The 27,863-nt window shown below is 41.3% G+C and overlaps 2 protein-coding genes across 3 annotated transcripts; one reads left to right on the top strand and one right to left on the bottom strand.

Annotated features, from left to right (window-relative positions):
• Positions 1-492: 492 nt before the first annotated feature.
• On the bottom strand, positions 493-9,384 carry lrrc56 (leucine rich repeat containing 56). 2 transcript variants are annotated; one of them, XM_079568519.1, is made up of 13 exons: positions 8,728-8,855; positions 8,397-8,574; positions 7,518-7,605; positions 7,174-7,234; positions 6,997-7,093; positions 6,391-6,588; positions 3,906-4,089; positions 3,217-3,441; positions 2,880-2,947; positions 2,518-2,660; positions 1,463-1,653; positions 1,067-1,394; positions 493-883 (listed from the first exon to the last, which is right to left on the bottom strand). In XM_079568519.1, exons 2-13 carry the CDS (start codon positions 8,559-8,561, stop codon positions 718-720), a joined length of 1,914 nt encoding a protein of 637 aa, XP_079424645.1. In that variant the 5' UTR covers positions 8,562-8,574; positions 8,728-8,855; the 3' UTR covers positions 493-717. The 2 variants fall into 2 exon arrangements, with proteins under 2 accessions (XP_079424645.1, XP_079424646.1); XM_079568520.1 differs by lacking the exon at positions 8,728-8,855 and adding an exon at positions 9,258-9,384 and having other exon boundaries at positions 576-883.
• A 39-nt stretch (positions 9,385-9,423) lies between these two features.
• On the top strand, positions 9,424-26,795 carry hrasb (HRas proto-oncogene, GTPase b). Its single transcript, XM_079568535.1, has 6 exons — positions 9,424-9,661; positions 17,420-17,562; positions 18,752-18,930; positions 22,473-22,632; positions 23,195-23,319; positions 24,192-26,795. The coding sequence occupies exons 2-5, from the start codon at positions 17,452-17,454 to the stop codon at positions 23,312-23,314; spliced, it is 570 nt and encodes a 189-aa protein (XP_079424661.1). The 5' UTR covers positions 9,424-9,661; positions 17,420-17,451; the 3' UTR covers positions 23,315-23,319; positions 24,192-26,795.
• The last annotated feature ends 1,068 nt before the right edge of the window (positions 26,796-27,863 follow it).

Below are 27,863 nucleotides of genomic sequence, written 5' to 3'. Positions count from 1 at the left end.
GTTGGCATTTGGAGAAGTGGTGCTTTACTTTGGGCTACAGCTGGGAGATTTGGCCGTTGGTGTTTTGACGATTGCTGAGCCTCTACTGTCGCGGGACACATTGGCGCTCTCCCTGCTAGACAGTGAATTGGAAGGAGAGGGAAAAAAAAAACTCCGGGCTATAATTACCGACTTCAAATTTGTCAGTGAAATGGAAAACAGGTTCAAAACATCGTTACATAACAAGTGTCACGATCGAGTGGTTAATCCTGCCACCACAACAAGACCCTACATGTGCACACGCTTTTCAGACTTCACTCACTATGGAGGAACCTGTCTGGTGCCATATGTCACACTAACAAAGCACAGAAGCGAAAACAATAGACAATTGCTTCGTTTTCCAGTTGCGTTGATATTCAGAACATTTGCAAAAGTGGCGAGGTAAGACCCTGAAGAGTAATATAATACAATAGAATCACAACAAATGCTAATATTCAGTAGTTTGACCTGAGTAGAAAGACATGAGGTATGATGAATTACACCAATCCATCACTGTGTAATGCAATGTGTATGTATATGTTGGCATATTGATAAGGCTAGAGCTAAAAACTAAATGTAAACCTACCACAATAACAGTGCACTTCATTTCATCACAAAGCCTGAACAACAAGGCAACGGTGAGAGGAGTTACATAATTCTGAGGTTCTGGAGAGCGAATAGTCTTGAAAAGTCATGTTGTCAGTCAGGAGGAGAGCTCCCCCTGCTGGACTGCAACACACGGTGCTGGTAATGGGTCTGTAGCGCTGCCCTGGCTGTGTGAGGGCGGGTGATGGAGGTTCTCTCTGGGACCTGAGGTATAAGCCGGTCGATGCCAGACTTTGCACACGGTGAGACTTTTTCCACACTGGAACAGACAGTAGTTGTTGCATTTGTAAAGGAGTTTGTTTCATATTTTAAAGAAAAATAACACATAAATGGATTGTGTCTCTGATCGATTGAATTATTTTGATACCACTGAGGTATGTTTAACAATACACATAGGGCTAACTGATATACACCAAAACAAAAATACAACAGTCAGCCATACCTTGATAGCTTTAGACCAGCGTCAGTTCCTTTCATAGGAGGAGGCCGAGGAGTGTGTAGAGGTAGTGGAGAAAGCTTCACATTTGTCTCTGCAAGTTGCTGGATATCCTCTCTTCTCTTTTCACTTACACTTGCTGCAGGTAGGGGGCGCTTTGTACTTTTAACATCTGGTAGGGGTTCAGCACTGGCCTGCATGAGCCGGAGTCTGCGTGTTCGAATCCCTGGTGCTTTGCGATGATCGGCGCGGGACTCGGCGCTCGGAGGGGGAGACGGTAACAGCATGGTGTCTGGGGACGACCGCTGAGACACTTTGGAGGATTCGTGCATGTCTAATGTTGACACAAAGAAACAAGAAGTCAGTGTTAATCTAGATAAAATGTAAGAAAAGGTTTATTACCTGGTGAGGGAGACTGGAGTAGAGAGTCTGGTGAATGTTGGTCCTCGCAGAGCTCATCTTGCTCCTCCTCTTCATCAGTGCTGGAATCTCTAGGACCGTAACAACTATCTGCTTCCTCAGTGTCCTCTTCATCACTGTGTCGAATTGCCAAAATCTGGGGGAGCTTCTCTGTCCTTATTGCCTCAAGTCTCCTGAGAATGCGCAATATTTTAATCAATTGGTTTTTTTTTTCTTTATCATGCATCCCTTCAGTCACATGTGTCAAACACAAGGCCTGCGGGCCGGATCTGATGAGATGATTTATTATTTATTGTGCTTTACAAGCCTGTATCACCATAAGTCCTACACCAGGGGTAGGCAAGTTTGTGTCGTGGAGGGACCATTTTCATCATTGTCAAAACACCAAGGGCCGAACCTTATCATTGTAGCCCAAAGTAAATCACCATTTTATGCCAATGCCAATGTTTTACATCATATATGACCAAGCAGGATATTCTGCCAGGAAATTTAAGAAATACAACATTAATACTACATTTACGTACATGTTCTAGGGTACATTCACAGGTATTTGATCTCTTTTTTGCAATCATCATCTTGGGGGCCAAAGGTTCTGTACTGGAGGGCCGGATTTGTGCCCCGCACCTGACGTTGACTACCCCTGTCCTACACTGAAGTGATTATTGATTCACACCATACTCGCTTACCATCACCGAGTGTGGAGTGGATGAATACTGACTACAATGTAGCACTTTGAGAAACTTGTGACACAGGCTTGTAAAGCATAATACAAATGTAAACCATTATTATTATTTATTAGGCTACAGTCCTGCCAGGCTTTTGACTTAATCAGCACTATTTTAAAATCACAGCTCATTATTATTAATTTACTTAAAAAAAACATAATGTGTGGCCTGCGACCCACCATGGGAGCTAAATTTTGGCCCACGACCTAAAAACACCCCTGATTGAAACATAATAAAATAGAATATAAAAAAAGACCTCGTGAACCCATTGTACAAGAGGTGTAAAAATGAAACCATTATGCGAGTTGTTACCTGCTGTGTTCTTTTCTCCAGGCTCGGAGTTCAGCAAACACATCACAGCGGCCTTTCTCTTCAGGTCCCTCTACTTCGTACGAGTGCTCTGGTACATGAACGGGCAGCTCCCGCGGTGTTAAGGGCGAAGTCGTGGGTGCCGTCTTTACAAAGCACATGACACATAAGATTAGCACTTGGCTTAAGGTTATGAAAAATAGCACATTATCTAATAGTTTAAAACATACAGGTTACCGTTTGTAGGAACCAAACTACCAAACCTTAGGATTACAACATTAGTGTTTATCCTTCCAAATGTTGGCAAGGATGATCAGATAAAAAGATACTCTTTGTTTTGTTTTTCTCAGCACTTTCTCCCCTACCCTCAGTTTTTCTCGCCTCGCTCGGATTGCTTGGGCAGGGTTTCCATAAAACAGGATCTTGCCAGCTCCTAAAAATCAACACAGAAAGTTGTATTTCAAGGAGACAGAACAAAAGACAAGGCAACAAAACAGATCAAGATATTCTGGACAAAAAAGTACAAGCCTGCTAATACTGCATATGTTGGTAAATAAGTAATACATGTTGTTGGAAGAGGCCATTTGACCAAAACATGTAACATAGCAATCATCTTTAGGTGTACAGAAAAGATATCCCCCAAAGGAACATTTTAAGTACTCCAAAAATGCTGACTTTTAGAGTTACTGTGCATTGTCTAACCGTGTGTGAGGTTGCTGCTCTCTGTTTCCACTGCTGATAAGCCCGAGTCAGATGATCCTGGTCTGGAGCCAGGAGGAGAGAAGAATCCTGCTGCTGTGGAGGGCCTGGTGCTAGTGAGGGGTCTGGGACTTAGGGATGAACGTGGTCGCCCACAGAAGAGGCTGGTGGAAGGGCGCCGGGCTGACGAGGGTGGGCTGAGAGGAGACATCCTGCCTGCAGTTTGGTCTAATGACAAAAGCAAGTGCGCTATTAAGCATGGAGAGGTAAGTAAGTCTGCCATAGCAATAATAGCTGTGTTGAAGTAGAGCTGCAAGATGATCACAAATCCAATCGATATCACAAATGGAATGGTCATTCAATGCAGAGGTTGCTGTTATTTAAGATAAGATAAGATGATGCTTTATTGATCTCACAGATGGAGAAATTGCATTCGATGAGAGAGCATACGGCAGCAGCACCCATTCAGTGCGCACCACTCTTTTTCCACTCTTTTTTTTTTTGCTTTGGTGAAAGATCGTTGTGTCGCGGCCGCCATCTTCACTGTTTTGGTCATTTATGAGTAGTACCTTGTGTGCATAACCTGTAAATGCTGTAGTTTAAACTAAAATTCTCAAATCTATGTGAAACTGATCGCAGCTGCTGTATTAATCAGAATAATCCAACCTAGATCATTTCCCCCATACACTCACCGTAGTTTGTATCCAGTGGTGCAGAACTTGAGCTGTACTCTTTGATGGAGTTTTGAAGAGCGTCCCAGTCCGCTCCCATGGTGCGGCTGCAGCTCTGGCCGCCCTCCTCCACGCTCAGGTTGTCAAGGTAACGCAGCTGAGGGACCAACTCCCATACCGCTGCTCGATAGCTGTATTCGGCTGTCTGGGTAAGGAGAAGGAGAGGTGGGTGATGCAAGTTAAATAATCCAAGAACACTCTATTAGATACTGTGATAATGAAATAAAAAATTAGCCTGATAACAATATAATGTGGCACTAACAAAAACAGTGGCAGGACCGGGACTGTGAGATAGTGTGCCTTTCTTTGCAAGATCAGCAGAGTCCCTTCTATTGCATGTTTTTGTTTTTTGTAGACACGTGTAGTACTTTTGAAGTGTGCTATATAAATAAAGTTGACATTGACAGTTATTCAAAATGCATTTTTGCTGCTTATTGGACAAACTCTCATTCTACATGATTATATTCTGTGTGGAGTATGTTCTCGCAGTGTTAAGGATGGGTTTCCCTTGGGTGCACCCTCTTCCCGCTAACCTTAAAAGCATGTGCACAGCCGAAAGCACTCCCATATAGTATAATGCGCTCACTCGCCGTGGCACTGGTTGATTTGTGATTTATGAAGAGAATAAATCCTATACATTCCCTTTTACATTTAACAAACAGTAAAGACAAATGTTTGTTAAATCAAATTGGCCACAAGGGGTCAGTAAAGAAACAAGTTTTCTTTCTTGACGTTGTTTTGTAACTCAATCCCCCCCCAAAATGAAAAAATCGGGGAAAAAAATGCATGATTTAAAACCCAGGGATAAAAATGACCAGTATCTAGCAATGGATAAATGTACTTTTAAGAGTCTAGAGATTAGCTGTACAGTTTTGTGTAGTTTAGATTGTAAACATTTTGGAGGAAAAAAACAATGTCAATTTTAATTATATGAAACCAATGTTGAAGTACATCTATGAGCTCGTTTATTATGAATACATAAAGATAATGCATTTTGGCCCGCTCTTCTTCTGACGGTCATTCAGTGAAGCTGCAGGACTAAACATGGTGCCAGGTCCTATAATAATAATAAATAGACCCAGTAAGAGCACTTTGCACTGAGCTCTGATCTATTATCTCCACAATCCGCATTGAGAACTGGAGCGAGAGCGTGGCGAGGGAAAACCCAGTAAATCACCCAACAACCATGCAATCAAATTAGTTAGGTACTCATGGCCTGCAGCACACAGATGCAATGAATGAAAGAGCTGGCAGAGAGGAAACCGAGGAGAAAAGAGGAGTGGAAGGGGCCGTGTGACAGGAAGTGACTGGATCTGTGTGTGTGGCTAAGTTTGGCACAACCCACAAGCCTTCACCACTACAAAGCACAGACCTAATGCATATTCAGCTCAGCATCTTCCTTCATTGCCCCAGTTTCCTAATTAATGCTCTGCTGGTGTATGGAGGTAAATAAACCACAGCCTAAAATAAGTGTAATAAGAGAGTTTTTTTATATTCTCAAAGAAATTAAAAATACATATATTCTAGCTTCTCCTGACCAAGTTCTTGGACCTGGATCTGGACCCTGTTTCCGCCAAGTTACACAAGCTGCATCAGAAGCTAAGAGACAGTACGGTCAACTTGGACGAATGAAAAAATAAAATCATGGTGTGTCATGGTGTGTGAGGACAGCTCTATGGTGTGTAAGGTTGTTGCCGAGGCGACGCCCTCAGCTCTCCTCTCGTCCTGTTTTGTGTGTTACACAGACAGATGCGGAGCGGCAAGATCACACCGAAGCTTTCATGTCTCACTGCATGATTATTACATTTGTGCCATTGTCTGCCAAAGCCACAAGACCTGAGCCTTCAAGCACAAAACAGGCTGACAACATAGAACAACGGAAAAAGTCAAATGGAAATGGACAGTTTGTCTGTGCCTTTTATACACATAGGGTGTCATTTACACATATCAGATTTGGGGTCCTAAACTGTAATACAAGCAACAGCTATAAGCAATTTTCCAGCTAGCACTCGCTATTTAGCACTTGTCTTGATAAATAGCCCCATAATGTATTTGGTCAGTCACTCTTAAACTTTTCATAACAATTACTACGTACCACAAAATTCAAACCAGGTTCAAATGAGGGCTAAACCCCTGACGAAAATACCTTTGAACAAGGACTTGAGAGAACAAAAGAGAACAAAAGAGAACAAAAGGAACTAAAATTGTCTGTTCACACCATTTACTTAAGTTAAATTAAATATGTATTGTTTGTTAGATTTGAAGTCAAATGTTAAGTGCATTAGAAAAAAAAATATCAATCACATTTCAGACAGTCTGTGGTTCATGCTGTATTTTTTTTTTTCTGAAATGGTCAAGCATTTAGGCTTAGCTCATTATGTGGTAAATATTGTTCCTGCATGTTACAGACAAGAGATGTTGATGAAAACTATGTATAGAGTTTTACCTGGGGTGCAGGTGAATTTGGGCGTTTGCATATTGGGTTCCCATCCAGGGTGAGGTTCTGGAGATTGGTGCACAACCCCAAGAATTGAATCTGAACCAGGTCGTCCACATCATTCCCCTCTAAGTCCAGAACGAGCAGGTTCTCCAGCATACCAACCGGACTCAGGTCTGACACTCTGTTGTATGCCAAGTACAGCTCCTGGACAACCACAACACATGCATACAGTACATGGCACGCACAGCACCTGACTTGGCACCTGAATTGCAGATCTTTAAACCAATGAATAGTGACTTTAAAAATCACGCTTGACTCAAAAATCCATTTTGATGTCTGAAGACAAATCTATGAATACTGTTGGGAATATTAACAGGATAGAAACAAATTAGGTACATTAGGTATAGTTTAGAGGTAAGTAAAATTGAAAATATGTTGGCATGGCATGTTTGAGGGCCCCCCTTTATACGCTATGACTTTTTTGTGAAGATTTATTTTATTTTATTTTATTTATTTAGATGATTCTAATGTTGAATGTCTTATAATTAAAATACATTTGGGTTAAATTGATTTAACCTGTATATAGCAGAAATCTATATTCAGCAGTTATACCCTGAGAGAGGACAGCGATGAAATGCCATCTAAGTCTTCCAGGCAGCAGTATGGCATCCACAATACCTGTAGCCGTGAGAGAGAACTTCCAAGGTCTCTGAGAAAAACAAAAGCCTTTTTGAGACAAATATACATATACATGGCATGTTTAATTTAGCATAGTTTCCACGAATGTACCTGATTGATCTAATGACACTGTTGTTCATTTTGAGTTGATCCAGCTTGGGCAAGTAGGCACCTAAAAAGAGAAACAAAAGGGTGACACAGAGGGCCTAATGTGTATGACGTCTGTACTGTACTCTAAAACATGTACTGACAAGGCTCAAGGATGTTGTGCAATCTGTGGTTTTAGACAATGTTGAGTAACAAAATCTTTATTTCTTAATAAAACCTAAAATCTTCTTTCTTTCTTGGTATGGAATCTTCTCAGAAATCATATGGAACCGCGTTATGTTCAACATTCAGTTTAGTGCACAGTAGTGGTTACTTTGAAACATAAAATAATGTGTGATTTCTCTTACCAAAGTTCCCCAATGTGATCTCCTGTGTGTTTATGCATATTTCCAGTGAGGTCACTTCTGAAAGGTCCTGTGAACCACACAAGAATTCCTGCAAGCAGAATGTCTTTTAGATTATCAGACAAATTAAATTGTTCTTCAGTTTATCAAGCACACCTATCAGTGGTTCTCAACCTAAGGGTTTGGACCCCCACGGAAGCCGTAAGATTATTTCAGGAGGTTACCAGATCAAATGGGAAAAAATATGTGTTTCTAGAGCTGCCAAGATAATGTAAAAACTAACAATATGAATGAATGAATGAATATGCAATGAACAGGATGAATGTTTGTACTAATCACATAATAACATGCACATGCAAGTGAGTGTATAAAGATTCATCTGAACATAACATTACAAAGAATTTTGTAAATCAAACAGAATGAAAAGAACATTCTCTTATAGAGCGATGAGTGCATGGATCATAATAACATTTAAATTAAGAGTAAAACAATTTCCATTTGCTGAATAGGACTCAAATTAAAATGGTAAATGGTCTCAACTTATATAGTGCTTTTCCACCTACATTAGGCACTCAAAGCGCTTTACAGCAAGGATCCACTCACCCATTCATACACCAAAGTACGCAGACACTGGGGGCAATGTTGGTGTCTTGCTCAAGGACACAACGACAGTGTGCACTTTCAGGAGGTGGTGAAAGGTTTGTAGGAATTAGCCAAATGCTTTTTTTTTTGTGGTGCATTGTTGTCTATATTCCTCTATTAACTGTAGGTGTGCTAACTGATGTATAGAAATACAAATATAGAAAAATGGATATAGACAAGAAATAGAATATGGAACTTTCCAACCTGAAAACCTGGGTATAAAAACTAAAGTAAACATACCAATGCCTCTGGCGTAAGGTAAGATTCAGATGCGACCTCCAGCTCTTCCCAGGACCTGGGGGTAGGGGTTGGGTTGATTTGTCCTGTCCCACTCAGTTCTGTTACCAGGACCCGAGCTGAACCTGGGCGGGCCCCTTGTGCAAGAGGACCATGGAGGGAATTCATCTCTCAAATCGACCTAAAAAAAGAAGAAAAGAACAATGAAAAATATTTTTGAACTATTTTTTCGGACAGTACCCAAAAATATCACACCAGTTTTACTCGTAAAAACCTAACATTAGCATAGCAAACAACAACACTAGCGAGAGTTGTTAACATGTAAAACACATACCTAGCCATTTGTAAATGAACAGCCAACCTAAATTCAAAGTCAGACGCGTCATATTGCGTCAAACCGTCTACTTTCAACATTGAGGGTAGAAACACAAAGTAATAGCCATAACCACAACATCCCCAAAGCCAAAAAGAAATGGCACTTGCTTTCCAGAGGTAAAAGTTTGCATGACAACCGCTGGGCACTTCCTGGATACCGCACCTAGACCGGCAAAGCCTTCTGGGACTTGTAGTCAAACTAATACAATGCACTGCCCGTCAACACAGTACCGTGGTAACATTTTATCATACGAACTAACAGTTAGTGAAACTTTTTATACTGCTATCTGCTACATTTACCGCTAGCTTCACACATTCTCAAGATAGCAAACACTAAATGCTGCGTTTAAGTGATCGGTGAATTGAAGAGATTACCATATTCCAAGGCTGATAATGGAAAATGTTGTCAAAGAAGGATGCAAATGCGCTACATGAATGAATGACATCATGTTGATATGTTACATGTCGTCTAAACTTGCTGCGGCTCACCGTTTCCACTGTTGGCCATATGTGACTCGGTGCTGATGAGGCAGATGTGGGTATTTTTCCGAGGTCGCCTGAAGCCAGCACTAACATGCACGGTAACTGGGGCGGGTCTTGGTTTGATAGAACTGGGCGTGGGCTGCACTCGCAGACCCTGTCCTCGCCAAAAGCACATTGTTCAACGCGGGCGTTTTTTTTTTAACACTGAATCAACCGAGGATTCCTCTTTCATTTTTTATCGACTGTAGATTTCAAGAGTTACGCGCGGCAGAGAGAAGTGACGGCTGCCTGGTACGAAACGGAGGACGCACTGCTTTCTTCTTGTAGCTGAGAGGCAACAGACTTGAGAGATTCTCTCCAGTTGCAGGCGAAACAAGGCGGCTGTGTGGCTAATTAGTCCAAGGCTTGTTGTAAGTGTGACTTCATCATTTTTGTGTGATCCTCATTGTGTTTGTATTGTGCACTCCGGTCCCGATCGCAGGAGACAGCGGTCAACAGTTGCTAATAGACAGGGATAGCTAACAAATCATTTCCCAACCCTTCATATCACATTTGCGGGGACAATCCAGTGCGCCCTTTCCTGTTCCATCCTCTCTCATCCTCTAATAAGCTATTTATACACGCGCTACAGTTGACATCTACCCCTCCCAGTTGTATGTTTTCTCTCGAACAGTTTTTTAGAGTTCAAAGTTGCTCACGAACAGGAAAGGACACAATCGTGCTCTCCAAAAATAAAAGCTAATGCACACAGGCTGTGTATAATTGTGTTGTCTTGTGAGCACACTCTTCACTGCTGGCCGCACAGACAGTGGGTGACGCCCCGTCACAGTCGGTCAAAACTGAATGTATCACTGCGGAAGTTAGATTCCATTACTATCCTTTAGTAAGACTGACTTGGAGCAGCAGCGTCTTTCCTTAAGTGTTTAATGGCTCTTTTATAGAGTTAGACTTTTCAAGATGTGGAAAAAGATGACCTCTTCTGCACCGCCTCACAGCTGACCATGGAGGGAAACCAGAACAGGTTTTCACAAGTCAAGTCGCTTAGGAGAAGGCGACTTGACTTGGGATTAATGTTACATGAACAAGACACTTATGATGGTAGTGTAGAAAATATACATCCTCTGTTGTTCCTTTTTTTTGTTGCTTGTTTGCTTGTGGCTCAAATCTGATCTCCTTGACATTAGGTCAGTGGGTCTCACAACATTCTGTGACCCCATGCTGCCTGCATTATGCCAACCGCCAATATTGACTTGAACATCACAACAACAAGCTTGGTTTATGATTGGGGTGAGCAATATTGGAACTTTTTCTTTTCACTTTTTAGCATGCAAAACTGTGTCTAAAACCAACAAGTAATTGCAACTGAGTGAGAAGCAAAGTCATGTCCTTTATAGCCATTGAGCCCTTGTATGTCTCTGCAGACTTGGGACTGGGGCTGTCTATTGTGAATTAAAACTAGATAGTTTGTATTAAGAAGACTTTATGGTTGCCTCTGACAAGCAGCTGAACTGTTGGACTGCTGTGCACAGACTGGAGGAGAGAACAAGGGCACAGATGAGTTTGGGGGTGTTGGGTGTCCAATGATTAGCCTGGTCCGCTGCTCTCTCTGGCCGGCTTTTGTGTAGAGGTCAGCTGGCCTTTTCATCTGTGCTGCTGCTGCCTCCACCGCCTCTCCCTGCACACGATACGCTAAAAGGATGACCCAGTGCGGGAAAGGTCACAACACGGACTCTCCCCTCCACTGTATTTTGCCATCTCATGACGCACGGAGAAACCCAATCGTGCTTGTTTTGTAAAGCGATAACGTGAGAACAAATTTGGAAATGCTGCGGACTCGAGATCCTCCTTAAGATAACTTTTTCGGCTTCTCCCCTCCCGCCTCCCTGGAATGCATCAGTGCTTTTGAAGATGTCATGTCTGCTGGTCCGCACTTGTGTTTGGATGCACTTTCAGGGGATGATGTCATTGGGCAGTTGAGGGAATGGGGGGGGGTGTATGAGGCTATCAAGGCTCTATGATGGGTCTTGGAGTCTCAGGATTGGAGCATGATACCTCCCCAGAGAGGGTCTCCTTACCATCACCGCTCCATTAAAAATCTATTATCTCTGCAGTGGTGCTTGTTGTGGCCCCACCAATATGGATTCTTTAACCAATTAGGCCCTATAAGAGACCAGCATGCGAGTAGAAATGGATGGCATCATTCTCTGTTGTTAAATTTAGAATGCGAAAGACAGAGACTCAAATTGTCCTTATTTAGCCTTGTTTTGAACTGCCAAAATAGAAAATGATCAAGTTTTTAAAAATGCATCTCCCATCCAAAAACACCCAAAGCTTGCACCCCAGAGTCCCCAACGGAACAAAGGTGGTTTTATGGAGAGTGTAGTTAACCAGATTGAATCCTGTGTGACTCTTTATCGCTTTGACTGTCACTTTTTCCATTAATTTATTTCTCCGACAGTAGCAGCACCCGGGTTGGAGTTTGGATGAATACAATGGATGATGTTTGTGTGTTAAATGATACCGGAGTAGAGAGCATTCATGTTTTGTTTGAGCAGAGAGTGTTTTTTAACAGGTCTATGTTGAATCCTGATAGAAAAAGTGCTGTTTTAGTCGAGGTGCGTGATCACCCTACAACAAGCCTTTTTAGCCAATCACAAAGCCTTCCACTTGTTGTGTTTGGAACTCTCTCATCATAAATGTGAAATGACCATCTCCTGTGCTTACTGTTGGCTGTCCCTTCCCAAACGCTGGTGCCCTCTCACTGCTATGGGCCTACACCCTCCGTAAGCTGTCATGTAAGATTATCCTCCCAGTCCAGGCGGGGAGCTAAGGTTTCAAAAGAACTGTTAATTTCCCAGGCTTAAGGTGGCAAGCTATAAATAACTTTTAAAAAGAAGCGCTCTGCAGGAGTGTTTCATGATTAAGGCAAACTCCTGGATGTTTATCTTATAATCATTGGTTTTATTACATGTGCATTTTAGAATCTTCTGGAAGGTGGAAATACACATTTATTGAAAAGGCTGCAATATGGTTCAGTGATATTGCTGTTGCACCTTTCAAGATGGTTATCGAATAGCATTTTTGTCTTTCTTTGGACCTAAATGCTCTTTCTCCAGCGAACATCCTCCTTTGTCTATCCCAGAATGCCGCTTCAAAGACCAGTTCGGGACAGGCTTGGCGCAGACAGCAGATCTGAGAGTGTGACAGCCTCTCAATCAATGATTAATTCTTCATTCATCTCAATATGTGTGGATTATTAATCATGGCCTAAATGCAAGAGGCTGTTCCCCAGTAACAGGGCAGTGTTTTGGATCAGCATTTTGAAATTAATTTCAAGCATTCCCAGAATACTGAAGCTTTGTGAATATGATTAAGATGAAGTTTTCGGTAATTGATGACTGGTGGTATAATACATTTTTGCAAACTATCAATTTTTGTGTTAAAACAGTGCAAAAGCTCAGTTTTTCGATTTTCCACATTTGGCTCCATTTTGGCCTTGATTTAGTTGTGATTTTGAATTGTTTTATTGACATGGATGTTTTGTTTACATCCTGAGTGTCCTCATATGTGCAGCCATAATTGTCTCTAATTAATCTTTAAATGATATTTCCACCAGTTTATTTCACTATTTTGATGCCGCAGTATTCTTCCCCGTTTGTAATTTAACGTCATTATGTTGCTGCAACGAGTTTGAGAAAAGACCAGAAAGTACAGAGTGACGCAAGAATCTCGCTTCTCTGTTCAGTTTATCTTTTTGACTTAGTTTGCACAAACTGTATGACCACAGCTTTTGAATCAAATTGCATGATGATGATTTAGTGTAATCACAAGATGTGCGTCAGACAGGTACAGTGGGGAAAAAAAGTATTTGGTCAGTTTCACATAGACATTCTATTGGGTTTTGGCCAAATACTTTTTTTCCCCACTGTATTTGGCCAAAGCAAAGTACAACCGGACGAGCGTGACTATGACGACATAAACCAGTGTCGAGCTGTTGTAAAAGCCTCAGAGCAGTTTCTTTGAGGAATGGGTGGCGCTGATATATGAGGTTGCAAAACATCGGTGGTTAGTTTGTAATATTGTGAATACACTAACTGGAACATTAGCTCATGATCTGCCTTTATGAAGAAATTACTTCTTTTGTCAGCACTAACCCATGTCTTGTTGTGTTGGGCTTGTGGTGATACCGACTCAATCACTGATTATATTCGTTGTGTGCTGGTGCGCCCTCATATTTATATAAGTCGTAAATGTGGAAGTGGAAGTCGTCCAGGCTGGGGATGACAGCGAGTCATCTCAGCATTACTAACATGAAATTACAGGCTGTGCAAAGTTCAAGATGGATTGGTAAAGAATGTGAACCGATATGAACAGAAATCTCTGTGTAAATGGGCATGACTAATAACTCTGAGTTCACTTTTCATCTACAATGAAGAAGGGCTCTTTTAGTGATCTGGCCCGACAGTGAACAGCTGAGTGACATGTTTAAAATGTTGTCTTGGAGTGAATGTGTAACTTGGTACTTTCTTTTCTGTCTTCTTTTTTTGGTTTAGCTGAGCCATGTGTCTCTCAATTTGATACGGTTTAACTTTTACTAGTCTAGGACCACGACTTTCACTGCCTTTCCCACCAAATTCTGAGAACTTGACTTATTTTCCTCACTTTGGGTGTGCCCCCAAATTCCTTCACTGTCCCGCGCTGTTGCTGCACCAGAACAATGCCTAATATCAGAACATCTACTTGTAACTTTTGCTTCATTTGCTCAAACAAGCCTGAATGAAACATGTTTAAGTTAAGGTATTTTTTCTTTGTGAGTTGACTTTGGATAAAAATCTAGGTAACTTGTATTTTTCTGCAAATTGTCCAAAGTGCTATTGGGACATCCCAGGCCACACCATCTGTACAGAGCACACAGGCTGCTCCTTTGGCCCAGCTGTTGTTTGTTTGGTTACAGCAGGTTCTCAAGGGTTCTCGCTGTCCTCTGTATGAAGCAACCAGGTAAATTTATTTAGCCTGCACGGGAAAAGTAAACTTCATGTTCATGTAAACTTCAGGCCAAAAGACCACAGTACCATAATTTACCTCCTTGTGTGTTTTTGCCTAATGACGCTGGTATAACTTGCCAGGTGCGATTCTGTGATATTATGTATTATAATGTTGTGCTTCAAAGTACTTTTGCTAAAGTTCCACCAATGGGGCATGACCTCATGACATTCAATTTGATAAAAATGTAATTCAAAAATGATTTGGAAAACTGGAAAAATGAGCAAATGTGTTTTTGTGACTAATGTGGTCGACCCTAGTGATGATCCATTTAGACCTTCATGCTAAAGTGTGGTACAAGTTATACTGGCTATTATTTTGTTTCATGTTCATATTCATACCTCCAAATGTTTGCTGCCTCACAGTGAGAAGATCCCAGGTTACATTCCCAAACTGCAAGGTGTGCTTGCTCTGAAATTCCTCCGAAATTTGGGTGGGACTATCCTGTGTACTCGTTTCACTCCAACTAAATTTCCCCTCTTCCTTGAATTTTATCTGTTACAAAACTAATTTCCTGTTGCGAATCTTTCAAGTTCAAGTTATCAAGTTATTTGGATAAAATAAAGGTCAAAAAGTGCTATCTTCGTCACGTGAGAACATGACCTCCTTGGCAGGTTTGAAAATATAGCTATAGAATCTCACTAGAAAGGGAGCCTGGAGACAAGATATACAGTATAACCTGTAACCTCTCCCCTTGTTCAAATTCACACCAGATGTCTGTGTGAAACCAGACTAAATGGTTCACTCAGTGGAGTGCAGGGAGCCGACCTGCAGGGGCCTGAGTGGAGCAGGTAAAGCAGTGTGTGTCCTGTGCTGCCTGTGAACTGCAGTTGGATTGATTACACAGTGGCAGGTGGTACAGGTTAACGGATTTGTTTTTCATCTCACTTCAGGAGCGCTCTAAAGGGAGGCACCGTGGCGTGGAGGCATGAACTCGTTATGAACTATGCCTCACATAATCCTAGCCTCGAGGCACAGAAATTGTTAGTAAGCTGTACAGGGTGGAGTGGTTAGTAACAAGGTCTGCTCACTGTGGTGATAGATTTTATGGATGTTTCAGGCTTGATAGATTTGTCTTGCTTGTTTAGATTCGACCACAATAGTCTGAAATATTCACAATCTTGCCATCTTCAGTTGCCTTTGTTTAGATTTTTGGTGTTGTAAGCCGGGGGTTCCCAAAGTGATGATCGCAAGGCACTTAACTGGGGATGGGAGAATATTTCAAGGTTACCTCTGATCTATTTTGTTTCACATCTTTGTAAAAGACATTGAATGATCATGTAAACAGCTTTGTCAGCAGTTTTTTTTTTCTCCAATTGACATTGCTTTTTGATGTGTAGAGTGTGGTCTAAAGGAAAAGCGAAACTTTTGATTGTTGTCGTCCGTTGCCTGGATGGTCCAGGCTTTCCCGGTGATTTTCCAATGAGCTCAGGCGTCAGCCACACATGACATCAGCAGCTCTGTCTATGACCTCAAGTTGTTCCACACTAACCCTGATGTTACTAATGCCTCCTCCAAACATGAGCAGACGTGTTGTATGTCGGATTAAATCTTTTTTTTTCCTCTTTTTTTCGATGATATGATATTCATGACTCATTCACTCATGGAATGCATCTCAGGTTGATAACTTGAATTTGCTTTAACCTAAGTCATAGGACCAAATATAGTGGCAATCTAACGCCCATATGGTTTCTCTCTTTACTGATTGAGTCACTATGCCAGGAATTTCACTGACCAGCACCGTGTTGTGGAGTCAGAGCGTAATGTGCTTTATGGCCCTGCAGCGTTCTGCGGTGACAACTTTACGAGATGTACTGTTAAAACAAAAAATTAGGCTTAACGAAGACGTCTTTTACAAAATTTGTTGACCATGTTAAGACACTGCACTCTTTTACCCCAGAAGAGGCTGCATGGAGGACTTGTGTAAAAGGCCTGCAGTCCTTTTTAGCTGCTTGGTATAAATCAGTCAGCGAGTCTTGGAAGCTGAAGTTTTACCCATATAAATAAATTGAAGCAGTCATGTATCTGTAAAAAGCCAGAGTAACGTTTTGCATCATCGCTTCTCAATGTGTGATGTTTGTATTTCCCATTCCACTGTCTCTATCAGTCAGGGAGCATATTTCTTTGATAGTCTCTTACCAGTGGCCATATTGTTGAGAATGAAGAAGGAAGCCAGAAAGAAATACTCAGAATACTTTTTATTTTTTCTTTCTTTCTTTCAGCAGATATATGCTATAAATCTAGGTCATATGTTAAGATTTACTGTAGGATTTGATTTGCCCCGGAGTCAGCCGACATCCTTGTGTGAACCTGAATGATGAGTATCCTGTCTGCCAATGCCGCGCCCCTCCTCTGCAGCTCTGACTGCCCGTCATCTGCCACTCACAGCTCGGAACATGGAGTACCTTCAGCACATTTTTCACATTCCCCGCTGAGGGTCTCAACCTCAGCCCCTTCACTGTCCCACACGCACGTCTCCCACCACACAGAATGGCCATAGATGTTCCTCTCTCGGTAATCGTATCTACCCTAGCTCTGAATTACAATGTTGAGCTTTTAAATCGACAGGTCTCCAGTCAAAGGAGGCAGGTATTTGGAGTGCAGTTTGGATTTGGGAGAGGGGTAGAGTAGTAATGGGGGAAAAGATGTTCTTGTGTTAAATGGTGCTGCCTTGTTTGTTTGTTCATGATGGCAGCACTGGTTGACATTTCACTCAGAATAAAACAAGTGCATTTCATCTCAGATGTTTTTATTGGTGGAAAAAGTCCCCTAAACATGCACTTTTTACTGGGAGTGGGTTTGCCTTTCCTCAGATCTGACTTGTGTCTTTGCCCTGAGCTTTGCTTTTACAGCAGGTGGCCAAATACATTAGGTTCTTCCAAATGCTTAACCTTGATAACCCACAGCAAGTTGAGGCATAGTCGGTGTCTGTCCAAACACAAGGAGGAGTTTCTATTATTTCAAATGTCTACCATGTCCTTGTCTATGTTATGTAAAATGCAGCCCATCTTTACTGTTTAGCACCTCTTTATAGCAGCATAGCCTTTTGTGTTTTTTTGTGTCATATGAATTTGTCATCATCACTGCGCCAACCTGAACCTCTTTCTCTCTGTTCTCCTCTGCAGCGGTGGTTTTGCGGTGAGCGGCAGTGGCAGAGATGACCGAGTACAAGCTGGTGGTCGTGGGTGCAGGAGGCGTTGGGAAGAGCGCTCTCACCATCCAGCTCATCCAGAATCACTTTGTGGACGAATACGATCCAACAATAGAGGTACGGACGCAAGATTCAACTTCACAGCTGCTTCAATTGGTACTCGGAGAGGTCAATGTTTTTGTGGGTTGTACTTGGTGTGAAAAGTTTGAGAGCCACTTGTTTAGGTAATATCCTCAGTAGAGAAGAAAACCAAATATTCTGTCTCTATTTGAATTTTAAACCATAAACACAAACTTATTCGTAATCCCAAGTGTTTTCATGTATGTGTTCTAAAATGCCTGACTCATCTACTTTCCTAATTCACTATTGAACAGTTGTAACTAAAGGTTGTTGGTCTTGGTAGAAAACTAAATTGAATCTTCTGTATTTGTCTGGTCCGTCAGTACTCGGACTGGCTCTTTCTCACCACGCCTGCTTCTGGCCAGACAATGTCCTTTTTGTGTATTTGCATTCCTGGCCCCTGTGCTCTGACAAACAAAGGCAGAGCACTCCATGTTTTCTGTAGCTGTGCACTGGAAGACTAAACATTGGTTCTGATGGCGTTCTCCTCTGATCTCATGCTCCACTGACCCCAATACCGGATCAATAGAAGCCAAGACGTTGTATTTTATGTGTTCAAAAATACTGTCACTTTTCTGTGCCTAGATTTCCCTACGGCCTGGCCTTTCTTGTATTTGAAAATTACGATTAATTGTTAAAAGTCTATTAATAGCCCTGCTATGCTTGCAAGATGATTTCTTGTTGCTTGTCCCTCAAAGCTATTTCAGGTAGAAGTTGAATGGTGGGGTATGGATTGGGTAGGACAAACTTTAATCAGGTCAAACTAATAAGGAATACTCAATTTTTATTTTATTTTACTTTTTTCCAAGATGAAATATGCGTTCCAACATTGGCCTTGACCAGAAATATTATTATAATATTCTTAGTACTCCATTGAGAGGCACATGTCTAAATTTGGGCTACATGGTATAAGAACAACTACATTTTGTTGATAGATGCAATAATGTATATATATTTTATGTACCATATTCTAATCCACCATTAATGCATATATTGAATTAATTACAGAAATCCCTTTACTTACTGTTAAACTGTCAAAAACAAAATGTAAAGCCATGATTAAATTAAGGTCTTTTTGGTTTATGGTCTTTATGTGGAACATTGTAATTGCTACATATTTAGTTTCTCACAATAACGATTTCTCAGTGCACATTTTTTCACATACTTTTACCCCTTCTCATCCCAGGACTCGTACCGAAAGCAGGTGGTGATTGACGGGGAGACGTGCCTACTGGACATCCTGGATACAGCGGGTCAGGAGGAGTACAGCGCCATGAGAGACCAGTACATGAGGACAGGGGAGGGCTTTCTCTGTGTCTTCGCCATCAATAACACAAAGTCATTCGAGGACATCCACCAGTACAGGTGTGTGCATGGTGCTATCAGTCAGAAACTTACCTGGAGTGGTACTTTGTATAATTGTTTGTTTGAGTAGTCTTGTTCTCTTCCACACTCGGTGGCTGACGTCACAATTTTGTGGTCTATGACGCTTCTTAGTATTTTTAGTCCATATATCTTCGTCAGACTTGTTCTGATCACGGCAGCTTAGTCCTTTGGGCATATTTTCTAGACATAGGCGCACGCAAAAAAAGACAAAAGTGATTTTGTCTGGAGCTAATGGCTAACGCTAATAAAAATGAAAATAGCTGCAAGATGAGCCTGCTCAAAAAATAATCAGCCTGTCTTTAGTATAAATACTTTAGATGTTTAATTATTGTGCCGTTGTTTTTTACACTAGCCGTTAGCTCTTAGATAAAAAGTCCTACCTTAAAAAACTGAGTTTCCTGCAGTCTTGAATTTACATCCATCATAATGTTTTTAACACGTAGCGAGTCACTTCAGATCAGTATCTCACTGTCAGTGATATTTCCTTGAACTATTTATTATTTTAGGCAAGATCTCATAGGGAAATAACGGAGAAGTCTTGTGTCATTTGCTTGCAAATTCCTAATTTATCTACCAAGGCTATGTTGTCTAAATGATTTTAAGACCTTGAATATAGCACAAGACAAAACCTAAATAATATTCTATTGCTGTACAGGAAAATTGGAAATGTCCAGATCTTGTTCATTCTTTAAAATGTTGTGCCCTTAGGCAAGACAGATCACTGAGCAAATTCTTAGCTGTAAAAATATAAAATAAAAAGAGCTGAAAAAAGAATTTAAAGAATTTAACTTAAAAAAAAACAAAAAAGGAAAAAAATGATGGCCTTGCACCAACATTTCAAGCTCTACAGCAGACGGTTCATGATGAATATTTTGACTTTGTTTGCTGTTTTGCACATGTATTTGTGTCTGGGACTCCCATGGCTCTGAAAACAGGCTGTGCTTTTATATTTACTCCATGCAAGTGGTTGCCAGCTCCCTGCAGTAGTCTGGTGATGTCATGCTGTAGCGTTTACTGTGGCTATAGAAAGCTTAGCCCCCAACTGTACGCTTACAGTGCGATGCCAACAAAATCGATCCTGACTCAATTAGGAGGAATGGGCTGAGAGGTAGCGTTCCCAAGGACAGGCGTGGAGAAAGAGGGACAGGGCAGAGTTTAAGCCAAACGAGTGCTACTTTACTTGATAGCCACTTGCGAGGACCCACAGTACATAAAAGGCTGAATATTACCTTTGTGACCTATTACACAGCTTTGCAGGGATGTTGGTTTTTTTTAGCGCTCTTTTGTTTGGCCCTCTGTCAGGCTTTTTATGGAGCAGCTTGAACACTGCTGGCACGGCAGTAAAGGAACACTTGTGAAAGATTTGAGAATGAATGGGAGACGTGGAGGCTTGCTCAGCGAGAGCATTGGAGTTGTTCAAAGATCTGTGAAGAGCGTAGGGGCTTCCGAGCGGTTCGTATTTTTATATCAAGCTACCAAAGTTCTGTTCCCTCTGTCCAAAACCCTTCAACGTGAACAGTATTAGCAAATTTCCTCAGATAACAGAACCCCTAATTATCTCTTGTTAAACAGTACACGTCATTTATTGCCATTGTAACTTAAAGGTATCGGGTACTATTTAAGAGGTGGACAATATATAAACCAATGTGGATTTACAATTACAAACATTTTTATATGATGTACAAGTTGTTTTAAATGTTTTGATTGTTGCATACACAATACATGATTATTCAGTCAGAATGTAGTTTGAGCTCCACACATTAAGCTGCCAGTTTCTATGGCTAAAACTAGTTTGGAAATGAACATAAAGGGACTTACTCTCCTCCACAGTGGCAGCTTTCAAATGATATGGCTTGTTCACATATATGTGTCCTTGTGTTTTCATATGCAGCTGAATATCTCATGTATTGCTGTACTGTTAAGCATAAATCAGCATCTTAGCCTTGTTTTTTTATTCCCATAAGTGATCCAGCATTACAGTATTTGTCAAATTAAAACCGCAAACATTCTCTGAAAACAGTTTGTGCGCTCGTTGCTTTTGCAGGCTGTAAATACCTGCATTACTCTCCTGCCTGGGGTAGCCACAGCGTGCAATGACATCACTTTAGCACAAATGCGGTCATAAACACTTCCCGGTGCGGAGCAGGCTGCAGATGGGCTGGCCTCACTGTAGTGGCCTGGCCAGTGCATCATCCTGTGCTGTGCTGTGGCTAAAGTAGCTGACAGATTGATTTGACCCTCTCCCCTCAGCCTGCTGTAGTGATGAGGTAATGCTGTTAGCCGCCTGTTGTACTGCGCCCCTCCCTCCCCTATCCATCTCGCTCCCTCAGCAGTGCACCATCAGTCCTTTCCTCAGGGTCCTGAGAGAGCTGGCTCACGGGAGGTTGATTCTTCCATGGTACCTACCAACCGCGTTGTTTAACCTGTTTTTCAAATCAAAAGATGTTCCTAGAGAAATGTATTCAGAGGATGTGCCAAGGGATGCTGCTTATTCATACAGCTAATGTCAGGAAGTAGAGGATCACAAGGCTGGTGCATGGTTCAGTTCAAAATGCAAATTCTAAAGCAGTACTAAGTAACTTGTTTACCTTAATAAATCCTTTCCGTAGTCCCTCTGGGGGTAATACAAGTGTTAATGGGATGATTGGCATCTCTGGCCAGAAAACCACACTTGCAACTTTCCCTGCTCCATCCCGGAGACCCAATACACACTAATGGAATCACGAAGAAGAAGCTAACAGGCTAACGGCCAAAGCTAGCTGTGGGCTATTTACAGCCAAGTTTGAGTGACAAAAATTATCTCCATTGTGTAATTGGATGTACAATATCCCTCTCTCCCTTTGTCTTTTCTGTCAGCGTAGTATTTACTCTCACGGACAATTAATGAATTAAAAAAAACATGCCACAGCGCCTGCAGTGGCGCTTATGGCCTCTAGGGGCATGAGTTACTCAGTTCTGCTTTAAAGGGACTATACAGAGTTTAAAAATGTTAAAATTAAGTATTTTCCTCCCCCTACATGTTCCAACAATGTCCTAATGTGTAGAATGAGCCCAGACCTGTTCACCACAACTGCCTCTAAAATCCTGCACTGTCACTAAAAACGGTATTGCTTCGGCCCGAAGTGCTGTCATGCACAAGCTTAATATAGAAGGTGCAGTTACACATATGACCTGAGGTGGCAGTAGTGAGTATAAAATGGCTAACTTGCATCTAGCCCCTTTAACATGTCCAGGAGAAAAACAATACAGGAAAAAAATGAAGCTTGAACTTCTAAACTAATGCAAGAATCACATGCATTTCAGAACATGCTAAAGTACAGGATTAGAAGGTTTTAAGATATTTTGTTGCTTGCATAGGATATGTAATGCGTAAGTAATATTTGGTCAGAGGATGGAGAAAAGTCCCGTATGGTCCTGCATTCAAGCACTGAGGACAAAACCACATAGTCCATACGATGTTGACTCTAACTATGCCTATATTAATTTTGCCAACTAACACGGCTTTCATTTTGTATTCACAGAGAGCAGATAAAACGAGTAAAGGACTCTGATGACGTCCCCATGGTGCTCGTAGGCAACAAGTGTGACCTCCCAGTGCGCACAGTGGAGACCAGGCAAGCCCAGGAACTGGCCCGCTCCTACGGCATCCCCTACATCGAGACTTCAGCTAAGACACGACAGGTAAACAAAGCTACACACCAAAATATGTCCAGAATCATCAGTCTCACTCGCAAGTTATGAAGATATCACTACAGTTATATTGTGTCTGCTGTGTCTGTTTTTATTACATAGCACTGTTACATGGATCTTCTCAAGTACAAAGAGTCAGACATTGGTTTGGCCATAGTTTGAAGCTTATTTTTAGTATCATCCATAGTGTGGGGAAAATGGATTTTGGGAGCGTTTTATTGTTTTTCAGTGCAGTGACTCAGCCAGGTTACTTTAGCTCTGCTGGAGAGCGGTGCTTGAAAAGGCCACATAAGGACATGTTGCCACTCAGCTCCCACTGTCTCTGAATCACTGTTGCTCATAATGATGCTTGTACAGGAAAGGTTAACACTAAGCAATCAGCCTTTCAGAAGTGTGCATAGACATCAACATTTGATTACTTGATTAATATTCTGAATAGTTGTGGGTTGCCATAGTAATGTTTCTTCCATCGAATCCCTTTAAGAGGTGGTATTCAGCGTGCTCCATTTGACCTTGGCTGACGATGGCTGTGGTGGGGTTTTTTTTTATGCAGGGAGTGGAGGATGCCTTCTACACACTGGTTCGAGAGATCAGACAGCACAAGTTGCGGAAACTGAACCCGCCCGACGAAAGCGGCCAGGACTGTATGAGCTGCCGCTGTGTGGTGTCGTGATGCAGGTGGGTAACTCAAAACAGGAAATGCACTCTCTCTATAAATAGATTTGGGGCTTGGTTTCATAAACATGTATTAGGCTTCTCAAAAGAAACTTGAGTGTTTTTTGCTCAAGCAGATTACCCTTATTTGCAGAGTTAAATTAAGGTAACTGGACTTCTTGTCTTCTTGATTTGCAAGGCTGTTCAATCATTCTCATGACGTAAAGCCACTTTTTTTCTTGTGTTAAGAAGGTGAATGTACTGTTACTATTGTTACTATTGCCTCAGTGTGTCAAATGTTCCTCGGGTGGCTCAGCTTGAACCATCATTTTACTAGAAGTGCTAAGAGTGGGACTACCAGTGTATAGCACAAAATTAATATCATTAGATCAGGGGAAGGCAAGTTTGCGGGCGTATTTTCTTATGGTCGAAGTAAAGCATCACGTTCTACAAAAGCCTGTGTACATCATAAATGAGCTACATGGGCGTTGAGCTAAAAAAAAAAAAAAGGAATTTGACAGTATTTTTCAAATAATTTAACAGGAATTTTATCTCTGATTTGTATAATATTCCTCAAAATCATCACCCCTGGGCCTGTCGTTGTCTACCCCTGACCTAGATTATATGACCTGCTCCCTTGGGCTGTTTCTAGCTTCACTTTGTCCAGTTGCCAATGTGGGATGAAAAAACTCCACAGTTTCAAAATCCTGTTTCAAGTGAGATGCCGTTAGAATCCGTATCTGTCAGAAATGTCAAGAAACGTGCTAAATATTCTTGGAAATGACTCGAAAGAAACACGAACAACATGAAACAAGATTCATTATCTTATTTATTAGGGGGGGGGATCTGTACAACCAAAGCAACTTGTCCCTAACCAACTTTTTCTTTCTCCACAGCTTTATGCCACACATTTCGAAGACTTGCAACAGCTTATATCGGCAGCATGGACTTGAAAGATTGAACGCTATAACAACACAATGATAACTTTTCAAAATGGAGGACAGTAATCGATTGAATGAAACACTCTGCGGGGGAAACCTCCAGAGCTGTCACACCTGGGAGAGCTCTGTACTGTTGCCTGAACGGTTTGGCTGAAGGGCCTCTATTTTTGGTCCGCCCACGGCCTCGCGAGCAACACCACTAATGACTCTTGTTGACTCCAGTGTGTTCCCGCTAGTGAGCTCCACAAGTTTCCTGCTAACTTATTGTTTTTCGGTCACAACACTGGTCTTTGACGGAGGCATCTCTCTTACCTCTGCCCACTGTCCCGCTTTCTCTTCCCGACTGGAACGAAAAAGGATTTGACTGGAATAGACATTAAGTTTGCCCCCCTGGCCTCCTCCTCCTTTGTTGGCACACTACCTGTTTTTTGTCCCCCAAAGTGTAGTTCCTCCTTCACTCTGGACACATGGCTCCGACGCTATGACTACTTTGTTTGTTGATAAATGTTGCCTTGTGGAGGGGAAAAAAAGGTTTTAATATGGACCAGTTGATAATTGGAATGTCCCAGAGCACTGTGTGAGTTTTTTTTTTTTTTTTTTTTAGATGGCACCTTGTCTGACCCTTTAATAATCAGTCAGACATAGTAAGAATTCCTTTGGTTAGTTATGTTGATTTGAGATCCACTTTGTTCTCAACGACAAAGCTGCCTTTTACTTGTTATAGACGGCTTATACAAGGAATCGGGTGCTTTCAAATTAGTTTGTCTTTCTTACATAACACAGGGAGGAAACTGCACCTATTGTTTGGATATTAAGGTACAGTGCATGAAGCGTCCCATACAAATGAACTTGGGCTACAACAGAACTAGTGATGTTTCCCCCCCCCCCCTTTGCTTTTCACTTGCACGGTCACCATATCAAATAATCTGCCTCTATGCAGTAATGCGCATATTGAGCTGCTTTTTCATCCACCTCTTAACTATATGGTGTACCACAAAAGAATAATTGCAACGAGTGCTCAGGAATCAGGGTCCAGGAGTGTAATATTTATACAATCCTGAGTGTGTTGTATTAGATGTACTCCGTCAGTCTCAAATTCTTTGTCAAAGGGATCAACAATCCAAGTCACAACACTATCCTCCGTGTGTGCAGGTTAAAAAAAAAAGGTAACGGATGCTTCGTAGTACGGCCCGGCGAGCGCTCCCCAACGTCATGCCCGATAGAAGACTGTTTACGTTGCCTTATCGGTTGGCTCGTTTGTACCTCACGTGTGCAGCCGACTTCTGCCCCGAATCGCGGTCGGATTTTGCTGCTCTGTCCGGTCAATGTTTGTGTGTGTGTGTGTGACTAAGAATCGCAGAATTGTGACGAAATGTGTGTTCTATTTAGAGTTTTACAAGACGACCTCACATAACACTAAAGTGAATTTTATTAATGCTTTCTGTAATCAAAAGTAAGTTGTTAAGTGTTGTATGTATGGCTGGAGAAAAAAAAAGAGAGAATATTTTGGCTTTATGATAGGTATTTGAATTTTGACCTTTTATTGAAACAACAACAAGAGATGATGAAGGTGCTCAGTTTTTGGTCGCCCTATGATACTCAATGACTCTGCTTAGTCCCATTTACATTACGTTAGGGGTGCCCGAACGTACTAGCTGGTAAAGAGCTAAATGGAATTTTGTTTTTCATATCTTTAAATGATTATGCTATGAGGATGAATCTTTTGCCCTTGTGTCCTGATAACCACTGACTGTATATTCAGTGCACAAACTAAAATAGATGCTCTTTACAAATCTTAAGCGCCACCTCACTGGCTAAATCAAACTCTTCAACTCTCTCCATGGGTCACACTGTGGGTACCCCTGCCTTATCTCATTGCCAAAACCTTATATTAATGGGCCTAAAAATGAATTTCAAAACTGTTTTTTGTGCAGATGGGCGGCTTGAATGTCCAGCAAGGCAAATCTACAAACATTTCATTGCATTAATATAATTAGTGCGGTTATTGTGTGGCCTGCTTGAGTTCTGTTCATTTTTCTCACTGGCAAAGATATGAACTGTGAATGTTTTTAGATATTGTTTAGAATTGCTCAAAAATATTAACCTATTAACACTTTCCCCCACTTCAACGCTTACTTTTTAGAGGTGCCCTTCCCAAATGCCTTTTTTTTGTTTTGTTGTTTTTTTACCAATTGTATTTAATGATTTTATGTCAAGTGGCAAGAATAGAATAATGTCCTGGAATTTTCACTTCCGATCCATATCATGAGAGTACCACAAAGCTATGCAGAATTTTACCCTTTGCATTAGAAGAGCAGCGTCATGTTGCCAACAAGGGCCAGCAAAGTATGTTTAAAAAAAAAAAAAGAAGAAGAAACTGGCAAGCATGACAAACTTTGGGATTTTGCACAAAGACGCTCTGGGTTCGAGGGCTTGTTGTCCCTTGTCTATTGTGGATGCAGGTGTGGAAGGACTTTGTGAAAATGTCATCTGTTTAGCTATTTAAGATGTATATAGTCTTTACAAATGTGGCAGAAAATAAAGATGTCAAGAGGAAAACCGCTTTGGGTTTTATTTGTGTTTTTAAAATGTAACTTTACGGGTTGTTGGTTTATTGTTGATGGTACTAGTTTCTAGTATGACCTGAAAATCTTGTAATGAGCTAAAACATGAAGCTTTTTGCGCTTCACAGTGCCAGTGCAACAGATACTTATAAACCGCACCCTGCTTTTGCATGAATACAACATGAAGAAAACCATATACGTGAAGAAAAAAAAATGAGTATATTCAAAATGTGAAAGAAAAAGTATTTATCCAACACTCTTATTAGCTCAAACATTTATGCACTCATTTCCATATCTGCTCTTGAGTAAATATTATAATTTGTCTTTGAGTTTCTTGAAGAGCACACTGTATAAAACGTCTGTATTATTATTATTGACGTGTTTACTTCTACTTGAGTATTTCAGATTTATTTTAACAGTAGCATTCTTGCACTGTTTTGCCAACAGCATGTTCCTACAGACTTTTTTCACAGAACATTTGCTGCCATCTAGAGGCGATTCGTCAGGTATAGCAGGGAGTGGTTGATGTAGTGGTTTAGTATCCATTATCTTGGCTCAACAGGATAAACAGTGGTCCCAATACTCTCCAAGACCCGGGGTGGGCAGGTCGGATCACAGCAGACCCTCACTCTTGACACGGACTGTTTGACTCTCCCTCCACGCTGTAGGCTACGGTCCATCCAAACTCTCCCGCCACAAGAACAGCTTTTCCCCTTTCCCCCCCTGCCATCAGACTCATGATGAACTCTAGATAACCTTTAACCTGCCATTTGTACTGTTTTACAATTGTAAATCTACTAACTCACACAGTTGTTTTGTCGATGTGTGTATATTTTGCTGTAGCTCTTTTTTCATCTTTATTTGATGCCCTTATACCTTTTATCATTTCTATATTCTATTACTCATTTTCATCATCACAATCGCACTCAAGCAAATTCCTAGTTTGCGAATGTACCTTTGACTGACAATGGCAATAAATCCTATTCTGTTTCAATAAAGATTCCTATTATAAATCTCACAGTCCGGTACCAGTAAAATGTTATTATAGCTGGTCAGTAAAAGG

This window comes from Gobius niger (assembly GCF_951799975.1).
Source record: "Gobius niger genome assembly, chromosome: 12".
Taxonomy (NCBI): Eukaryota; Metazoa; Chordata; class Actinopteri; order Gobiiformes; family Gobiidae; genus Gobius; species Gobius niger.
Note: the sequence above shows the minus strand (reverse complement) of the source record. Positions and strands in the feature narration are given on the sequence as shown.

Coding starts and splice junctions, on each gene's coding strand:
- hrasb (XM_079568535.1), top strand. CDS start 17,452: ATGACCGAGTACAAGCTGGTGGTCGTGGGTGCAGGAGGCGTTGGGAAG. Junction 18,931..22,472: donor GAGGACATCCACCAGTACAG/GTGTGTGCATGG, acceptor TTGTATTCACAG/AGAGCAGATAAAACGAGTAA. Junction 22,633..23,194: donor CTTCAGCTAAGACACGACAG/GTAAACAAAGCT, acceptor TTTTTTATGCAG/GGAGTGGAGGATGCCTTCTA.
- lrrc56 (XM_079568520.1), bottom strand. CDS start 8,561: ATGAATTCCCTCCATGGTCCTCTTGCACAAGGGGCCCGCCCAGGTTCA. Junction 7,606..8,396: donor ACCTTACGCCAGAGGCATTG/GTATGTTTACTT, acceptor TTCTGCTTGCAG/GAATTCTTGTGTGGTTCACA. Junction 1,395..1,462: donor ACTCCAGTCTCCCTCACCAG/GTAATAAACCTT, acceptor TGTCAACATTAG/ACATGCACGAATCCTCCAAA.